Genomic DNA, 9,891 nt, shown 5'->3' on the forward strand with positions numbered 1-9,891 from the left:
ATATATGACCAATGAGAAAAAAAACTAATAATCATTAATGAAAAAATAACAACAATAACAGAATTTTGAATTGTAAGAGAGCGAGATTCTGAGCGATATTGTAAGAGAGAACGAGATAGATGTTCAGAGAGGGCGAGATTGTAAGAGAGAGCGAGATTGTAGGAGAGAGCGAGATCTCTTTGAATTGTAAGAGAGAGCGAGATTGAGAGTGAGATTGTAAGAGAGAGAGATTGTAAGAGAGAGCGAGATTGAAAGCGAGATTGTAGAAGAGAGCGAGATAGTCTTCACTTTATTTATAAAGTGTCTTCCAAGCGATGCTCACGAAATTCAGCCCACATTTCTAGCGAGATTTCCTTCTATAGTGAGATCTCCATCACAAAATTAGGAGATTTCCTTCTAGAGCGAGATCCTCAAGCATTTCTTTAACAAACTGTCTTCCTAGCGATGCTCACGAGATTTAGCCCACAGTTCTAGCGAGATTCCCTTCTAGAACGAGATCCCTATCACAAAATTAGCGAGATTTCCTTCTAGCGAGATCATCATCACAAAATTAGTTTCACCCACTTATCTTCCTTGTCGAGGGTTGAAGTTTTGACTTATGTATGTCAAAACTTCCTCATCACATATTGTTTTCAAGTTTTTCTTTGTTTGTCGAGTTCTCAACGTTCGACCTCTACATTAGTCGAATTCTCAACCCTCGACTTCTAGTCTTGAACTTTCAAAACAACAATATTTCTAAGTTTCAAAATAACAATATTTTTCTAATAAATTTTGAAAACGACAATATTAATATTAAAGGTCCATCACTACAGCAGTGGCTGAGCCCCACGAACTGACTGAAAAATATATCAGAAATGGCGAAATTGGGCCTAATTCATGATGGTCCATCCTTTTTTTCCCTACTTCAGAAGGGTCCCCAGGAGCCCTGTGCAGTATGGAGGACTATGCAAACAGTAACAAACATACAAACTCACAAACTCCGTAAACAATAAACAGTGTGGTCAACTAAAACTGTACCCAAAAATCCACCCGTGGATATGAACATTAACATGATGGAGTGCCCTCAGCTCGTACCCTGCAGAACCCTTGAGCCATTGAATTTAAACGTGACTAGATCCAGCTTTCTTACAAACTCCATAATCAATCATCTCGTTTCTCAGTCGCTCCACATCATCCCACCGCTCTTCTTCGGCGTAGATGTTTGACAAAAGTACATAATCCCCATCCTTCCCTGGCTCCAACTCTGCAAGTTTGCGGAACGATTCCTCGCCCAATTCTACATGCCTGTGTACCCTACAACCACCCAACAACGTTCTCCATAGAATAGAGCATGAACTGAAAGGGCAAGTTTTTATCATAACGTAGGCTTCTTGCAAAAAACCCCATCTGCTAAGAAGGTCAATCATGCAACCATAGTGCTTTAAATCCGGCGTTATCTTGTATTTGGTAATCATCAGATTAAAAAAATGGCGTCCTTCTGCCACCAGACCCTTGTGACTACAGGCAATCAGAAGAGCAATGAAAGTTATCCGATTGGGTTTTTGATAATCGTGCTCCGCCTTCATGGAATCAAACATCTCCAAGGCTCTCTCACAGTGACCATGAACTGCCAAACCCATAATCATCGCATTCCAACAACTTACAGGCTTCATCTCCATTTCATTGAATACCTCCAAAGCTAAGTGCAGTTCCCCACATTTAGCGTACATATCTACTATGGCATTACCTAAATATCCTTTAATTCTGTAATGCTTCTCTTTCAAGGACTCGTGGATTTTCTTCCCCATCTCCAATGCACCCATTTCAGCACAAGCGCCCAATATAGAAATAAACGTTACTTCGGTTGCTCGAATGTTCGACTGTTTCATGCTATGGAAGAGCTCCAGAGCTCTCTTATAATCTTTGACCTTCACATACCCGGCAATAATAGAATTCCATGATACAACGTCCCTCTCAGGCATTTCTTCAAACACTTTCCGTGCTGCTACAAGATCATTCAACCTAATATATCGTGCCAACACGGTATTCCAAGATATTACATTTGTCTGAGGCATCAATTCAAGAAGAACATCCGCTGACTTATAGTCATGAACTCGATTATAAGCCGACACCATAATGTTCCAGGAAACAGCACTTCTCATAGTCATTTCATCGAAAATCAAACGAGCAAACACTACCAAACCACATGCAGAATACATTAGAAGCAATGAATTTTGAACGTGGTGATCTTGATCAAGCCCCAATTTCAGGACGCGGGAATGAATTTCAGCACCCTTGCGAGAAATGATATCATGCCCAAAACATTGGTCGTCCTTTTCAGTGCATTTGATAGCTCTTGCGCAAACCTTGAGCACAAAATTGTAGGTGAAATGATCAGAATGAACATCCATTCGTTGCATATGGTTGTAAATAAGCAAAGCTTTAACGGGAAAAACACTGTTGGAATAGGCTCTAATCATGGTGTTACAAATGAAAGAATCGTCCATGGAAGTCTCTTGGAAAAGAGCATGAGAATGAGGGAGACTTCCAGATGGAGAAAGAGATGAGAATGCAATTAGCTTCGTCATAATAGTAATGTGATTACAGAGACCGGTTTTGACGATAAAAGCTTGAGCCTGTTCCAGTTCTTTCATGGAAGAGAGACGGTGAAGCTTGGGAATTATGTAGGAAGTGGCACCTTTCAGACGCATATTCCATCTTCGTGAAGGAAGGCAGATGGCTTAAAGCATCGGGCGGACTGGTTGCTTTTGTAATGGACCCTCAAGGGCTCAGGCAAATTTGAAACGACACCAGATTGCATTGTATCCGTAAATTAACCGAACATGGGCCTTACTATTGTTATTATTATTATTCCCTTTTTTGAAATCCCTTTAACACATGAATTGTTTGAGAAGGTTTTTCTTTCTCCCCTTCTCGACATTTCAGGTATCACAAATATTGCTCTGAAAGGTGTAATCAACTTTTATGGTCGACATCTGAAAAATTGCATATTTCGGTACATCAGACGGCATCACCATCTCACGTTTTCAATTGTGGTTTATGTATTATGATATCCTCAATCTCGAAAATGATATTAGGTCGATAGATTTCTAAAGAAAAGTCTTCTTTTTTTCCTTCCTGAGTAAATGTTAATATGAGAGTAAAAAGTCACAAAGTCTATGTACCCGCCTTTACAACCCAAATCAACTAAACAATTCTGGAAGTTCTCTTTCTCGTTTATTATTTGGTCAACAGGTTCCCCCGTTGACATCCTCTCTTTTCCATAGCCTTTCCTATTTCTTATCACCCTCTTCATCCGGGTAGGTCAAAATATATATTTATACACTACACAGGCATGTCTTTTTCTCCATGTGGAAAAGAGAACAAGCTATTAAAAAATTATACCCCTTATTGCGAGTTCTTGGCCCTCTTGGCAGCAAACAGTTGGCGAAGGAATCCAAACTTTCCTCTTGCACGAGCAGAGAACTCGGTAATAGCACCATTGCTAGTTGTTGCTGTCTCTGTTGTGTCAGATTTTGGTGAAGATGGTGAAGATTGTGAAGGAGGTGGAAGTGTAAATAGATAAGCATTAAGCATGCGGATGATCTGGCTGAAGCTGGGCCTCATGTTAGGATCTTCAACCCAACACGACTGAACTATAAATGCTAAATCGGGAGGTATGTCGCCTGGAATATTAGGTCTCTCTTGCTGCATTATCGGACCACAGGATCAAATGGTTAGATATTTTGGAAAAGTAACACATAATACGACTGAAGAAAATGTTTCTGAAATGATGAGGTCAAAAAAGCACATGTTCCTTTTCTTTTTTTGATTGGAGTAGTCGGGAATCTGTGCCCATAATGTTGCATTATATGCCATAATAATCAAAGTAAACAAAATGGATAGAAACGCAAGCTTTTGGCACCTTGAAAGCAGCAGCATATGCAGCTTGCAAATTGGACATCCCTTCAAACGGCATTCGGTTGGTCAAGAGCTCCCATAAGACAATTCCAAAGCTGTATACGTCGACTTTGTTGTTGTAATGCTTTTTCTCTCCCTGGCGTAATGTCACAGTGCTATACAACTGCAAAGACAGACACAATGGCCAATAAAATTTCACCTCCCAGAAAGCAACTAGGCAAGAGAAGCTGCATTCACAAGCCAATCAACAATAAAGTAATCCTCAGAAAACATCTCAATAAGCCATTTAACATCAAGATTATACTTTACATTGAATATAAGGCACCATGGATTTGGAGAAGAGAGACATGCTACTTCAAAGATACAAAAAATTCTTACCAACTATTAAAATGCTTACCAGTAACAAATCTCTGAGATGCCAATAATTTGACCTTTATAAACATACAAGTTAACAGTGCCATTCCATGAGTATTAATGCAGCACAACGTAGTACATTTTACTTGTTAGACAAATTAAATTGGCATGCGAATTGTTCATGAAAATGAAAGGGTAAAAATGGTACGCTCAAAGAGGTTAAAGAAGAACACCTCAGGAGCCATCCAGCGGTAAGTCCCAGTTTCTGCAGTCATCATCTCAGTCACAGATTCTTCTCTAGCAAGTCCAAAGTCTGCAAGCTTCACAGACCTTTGATTTGCAGTAAGCAACAAGTTATCTACATTGCAAGTCCTTTATTGATGTAAGTAATGGGCCATGTACACAAAACCTATTCATTCTAATTTGGAAGAGTCATGCTTAATATTACTAGTTACATGTTCAGACCAGACCCCAGTAAAACAACATATAATTGAAACATGAAAATCCCCGTTTGGAAACAATGATAAATTACACCCAAATAAATTAAAAAGTACATACCATGAGGCAGTAGTAGCCCAATAAATTAAAATAAGGCAACATGAGATATAATCCTATTTTTAACATGCATGCCACGGAAAAAGCACATATTCCTCAAAATTCACACTTCAGCACCAAATCAATTATCAAATAGAAAATCCATTAATTTAAGAAACAAAAAATAAATTAAAGAAGGAGATGGAGCAAGATGATTGAGAAATCCAAATATCATCCCTACACCAAAGTTGAACGCAGAGGAGATGATTTAGCAAGTTAGGCCAAATCTACCAGAGAACCTTCGTAAGTTTGCAAGTTATACATCACAGAATATTCTACTACATGTTCTCTAGCTTATAATAGCAAAGTAGACTTGACTGAGGATACCAGGTTTCAGATCTCTATGTATAATCCCATTTGCATGTAGACAATCCATAGCACGAGCAACATCCAAAGCAAAGTTAATGGCCATCCGAGGGTCCAGCTGTTGCTTACGATTATTCATCAGATACTTCCTGAGTGACATTCCTGGTAATAGCTCTGTGACTATCACCATTAGAGGTTCTTTACAAGCTCCAATAAACTGCAAAGCAAATATCTTGCTATATTTGGTAAAATAGAAATCATTGATTGTGATTACAGAAGGAAGTATAAAACCACTGCTGAAAATATTATATTAATATTTTAAAAGAAAAGGTTTAAAAAATGCAGCCATACTTCAACTTGATTTCCTCACCTTGACAAGATTTTCATGTTTTACTCGGGACATCATATTTACTTCACGGGCAAAACGATTTTCAAGTGCTGCTCTTTCTTCTGGAGTACTACCTCGATGGAGAACTTTAATGGCCACAATTTGGTTCCGGTACCTGCAAAAATAACAAATTAACTTCAATCACTTGACAGAGTCCAGTAGCTTCTCACAAGTATACAACCCTCGTGTACAAGTGGAAAATGCATGCAAGAACTAATTTAGAATAAAAACGGGCTTAATTTTATGACATACATGATCAAGCTCTGGAACAGTTTTGCTAAGGTTATAGAGGATAGAGAAAATAGTAACTTGTTTGCATAATTTGTTCCATAATCGTGGAGACACAACATTTTTATTGTAGGAAGCACATACCACTTTGACTAGAGGCTCAGTGTAAGAGTCAGAAGCCTCTAGTTCTTACCTTTATGTTTCAAACGTTTCCTCAAAATGGCTACTACGTGCAAATTCTAAGAGATGTGTTTATGGAATGGACTTGAATAAAATCATATCAGATACGCAGGTTAGATACATATGAAATTAAACTCAGTAATGACAACAAATTACCTAGATAAGGAAATTGTTAGTGCCACTTCATTATTTCTAAACTATCAGTTTCTTCAAGCCAAGGCTGTAAAGCAACAATGTTTACAGTACTAGCAAAAAGAAAAAAAAAAGGGACAAATGAATCACAATTCACCCTGACCTGCCTTCATAAACTTTGCCGTGAGCACCCTCGCCAATCTTCGATCCAATAAATAGCAATTTTGGGTCAACAAGAAGATTGTCATCAATCGTCAACTGTTGGGCCGTTATGGATCCATTCTGGATGGGTGGTTTCCGTTGAGCCTCGACAGAGTTCCTCAAAACTGGCTGCTCAGTTTCCCTATCATCAACACCTCTATTCTTCTCGTTACAACTCATACTGCAACCTCAAATTAAGCCCGAATTCCTCATACTGATACGTTGTCTACAGAGTAAACCCAAAGATAACATTACTTCAATGATACGAGTCCGTCATTGCGAGTAATTCACATTTCCTGGTTTGCAATCAGTAGAACATCATGAAAACACGAAACTAAATCTCAAGTGTTGTAACCATCGGTAGACCGTTACGTATATGAACCCATTGACAGCAGCAAAAAACTGCTACAACCTCCTTTCCATAAACGAAAAGAAAAACAGTGTTTATAACAAAGAAGCTAAGCTCCCCAACGATGGATTTGGAACAAAACTTTTGGTTTTACCCTTTGGGGGGGAATCAGTAGTTTGAAAGAGTGGAGATAGGTTTGCTTAATTTGAAAGCCTCCTCATCCGGCTAACCTAAGCAAAGAAACCCTAGGAAAAATAAAGAAACAAAATAACTTACAGTTGACGCCAAAAATTGGAAGGAAAGTTTATAGAGGAGAAAAGAAAGCAATAAGAAAAATCCATGGAGGTCGTTATCTAAGTTGGAGTCTGGAACTTGATTCTTATTTCCATAGATGAACAAGCATCTAATCTAAAACACATAAAAGGGGAGAGTGCAGAGGGCAGAGCAAAATAAATAAAAGTAAAGCTTCTGTTTCTCTCACTAAAACTGCCTCTCTCTTTCTCTCTCTAACCACTGAGAAGAAAGAAGCACTCCGCTGCGAGATGGATAATTCCAAGTCTCTGTTCCGACGACAACTTTGGATAATTTTGGAGTGCAATTTTCAAAACCCCCAAAACCCAAAAAAAAAAAAAAAAACAAAAACAAAGAAAAGAAAAAGAAAACCTCATCCAATAGAAATTGTACACGTGGAGGGCAGAGATACAAGTCGCATGAGTGGTTTTGACGTTCTCGTTACAATTGCGTTGGGTGGAGTTTAATCGAATATGGACAAACCCATGCTACCGTTCGCTTTCTTTTCATATTATATATATATTTTATTTTATTTTATTTATTGCTTTCTAACCTTCTAATCTCGTGCCGCTCGTGTTCACAAATACCCTTTTCAAAATCCTCCATTGGTGAAAAACTTTAAATAAATGAAAATACAACATTTTGAGAATTTCACATTCTTAAGATTAGAAAGGAAACTTTCCTTTTTATATTTCTACCTTGAGTTATAGGTTAGGGTTCCAAAGGGTATCCATATATTAAAGAGAGTGAAGAGATAGACAAATGTGAGTATGGTGGACTTCCCACACAGTGCATGTGTGTGGATAAGCATATAAAAACAATTCACTGCCCATTTTACTATCTCTCGTTCTTCTTCTCTCTTTATGTTTTTCGAGCAAATTATAGAAAGGATGTGAATTTTTTCGAACGGTTTCCAGTGCAGATCCGTTCGAGTCTGTAACCGTCCATTTTGAACTGCTTGCACAAGGGACAGAGCAGTGAAACGTCTTAAAGAGAGTGAGCTCTGGGACTCAACCTGTAACCAGTTTTTATTTTGCATGTTACTTCTCGACGTTAGTCGTCGTTCAGTCACAACTATTTTTTCTGTACACTAGAGATAGTTGTTCCAACAATGTTAAGACACGTTCATCTGCCTCTATAGTGATGGCAACCCAGAACAATATTATGTCCTCCGACCTAAACCATCCATTCCGATTTGAAGAAGCGAACTTCAAACAGTCGAAGCAGAAGATGTTGTTTTTCCTTGCAGTTAAGAAGTTTACCAACGTCTGTACTACGGAGAAGCTAACTGTCCCGAAGGAAGATCCAAGTGAATAACAAATAAAAGATGCAGCTGATTGAGAAGAAAAATAGTTTATATGCAAAAATTTTATTTTAAGCAGTTTGACTGACAATCTGTATGATTACTACAGTATAATGAAGACAGCAAAAGATGTGTGGGATTCGTGTAGAAAAAAGTACAACATCGAGGAAGCCGGTTCGAAAAAATATGTCGTCAACCGTTATTTGAAGTTTTAAATAACGGATGAAAATTCTGTGGAGGCCCAATCCCATGAATTGCAGAAAATTGCCCACGAAATTATAAGTGAATGTATGCCCCTAAATGAACAATTTCAAGTTGTTGCCATTATTGACAAATTACCTCTATTGTGGAAAAGTTTTAAAAATACCTTGAGGCATAAAACCAAGGAGTTCTCCTTGGAGAGTCTGATCATCCGCTTGAGGATTGAGGAGGAAGTCCGGAAGCAAGACTAAAGGGAGGAGGTAAACATAGCATCGAGGAACCTACCTCAACTGCTGTGATACCTGACCAAAAACAAAAGAGAACAAAGATGGAAGGTCAGACCCTTGGATTCAACAACCAGAACAACCATAAGAAATAGAAATCCCCCTCTGGAGAAATGGTATAGTTTCTCTGCTTTAACTATAACAAACCTGGGCATATGACCAGGAACTGTAGGAACAGGCATCGTTCGACTGAGCAGGCGAACCCGAATAATGAGCCCTTAGTAGCCATGATCACAGAAGTAAATGTGATCTGTGGCTCTGAAGGGTGGTGCATATGTTGGGTTGTATGTCCTAAAAATCGTAGTTTTGTAAACAGTAAACATATATGAGGTTTATTCAGACAAGTGTTGTTGATTGTTTAATAACTCTAAATCCAATGAACTTCGAACCCTTGGCTATTATCACGAATACTTGGACTTTATGTGGAGACATAAACTTGATCAAGTTCAAGTAAAATAGCCTAAATAGTATATAATACTTAGATTATGTTGGGTACCTATTTCTGGAGATACTATTGAAAATGACCCGCTTTATGATTGTTACAAATGTTGTAAAGTGTCATAAACGATGTGATCAGTTCGTTCATGTAAAGACATGTAAGCGGGGGTGTTCTACACGATAAGATTGTGTAAGACAAACCACAAAATAATCACTGTTATGTATTAACACCATTTACTGTTAACACTGATTAATTTCACTTCTTGATGACCTAGATAACTTGATCTGAATTCTGAGTTGTCTATGAACTCCTGTTTATTCGCGATTGTCCTTTGATCTACATAGGTGAGGGTAAGCCCAACGTCGCTGCTCAATATGCCTCCTATTTCAGGGATAAGACCGGGTAGATGGCTGGAGACACAGAATTTGCAATGTGGAATTCACTCCTACCCATTTTAGGGATAGTAGAAAGGTTGTTTCTTTAAGGGCTGATCCCGAGTCTTGAACAAGGGGCTCCATCCTCTCGTTGGTCTGAGAAGGAATGAATTTAGTGATTATGATCCTAAATCAATTGTTCATTAGAGGGACAATGGTACTTAAGGAGAAAAAAATGTAACTCAAAGGTATTTTGGTATTTGACCTAGCTGAGGTTACGAATAACCTATGAAGGATCAACTTGTTGATCACAGTTTTATCAAATGGACACATAATATATCTACAGTGAGGGGAGTGTAACTAGATG

General features: G+C 38.3%; 2 protein-coding genes across 2 annotated transcripts; both read right to left on the bottom strand.

Moving 5' to 3' along the window:
- Nucleotides 1–548: 548 nt before the first annotated feature.
- Nucleotides 549–2,924, bottom strand: LOC120090484 (pentatricopeptide repeat-containing protein At5g15300-like). The gene has a single exon (XM_039048189.1). It carries the CDS (start codon nucleotides 2,688–2,690, stop codon nucleotides 1,101–1,103), a length of 1,590 nt encoding a protein of 529 aa, XP_038904117.1. The 5' UTR covers nucleotides 2,691–2,924; the 3' UTR covers nucleotides 549–1,100.
- Nucleotides 2,925–3,086: 162 nt separating this feature from the next.
- Nucleotides 3,087–7,223, bottom strand: LOC120090485 (serine/threonine-protein kinase STY13). The gene is made up of 6 exons (XM_039048190.1): nucleotides 6,246–7,223; nucleotides 5,525–5,657; nucleotides 5,176–5,371; nucleotides 4,488–4,612; nucleotides 3,905–4,063; nucleotides 3,087–3,687 (listed from the first exon to the last, which is right to left on the bottom strand). Exons 1-6 carry the CDS (start codon nucleotides 6,461–6,463, stop codon nucleotides 3,388–3,390), a joined length of 1,131 nt encoding a protein of 376 aa, XP_038904118.1. The 5' UTR covers nucleotides 6,464–7,223; the 3' UTR covers nucleotides 3,087–3,387.
- Nucleotides 7,224–9,891: the final 2,668 nt, after the last annotated feature.

Source organism: Benincasa hispida, chromosome 11 (assembly GCF_009727055.1).
Source record: "Benincasa hispida cultivar B227 chromosome 11, ASM972705v1, whole genome shotgun sequence".
NCBI lineage: Eukaryota > Viridiplantae > Streptophyta > Magnoliopsida > Cucurbitales > Cucurbitaceae > Benincasa > Benincasa hispida.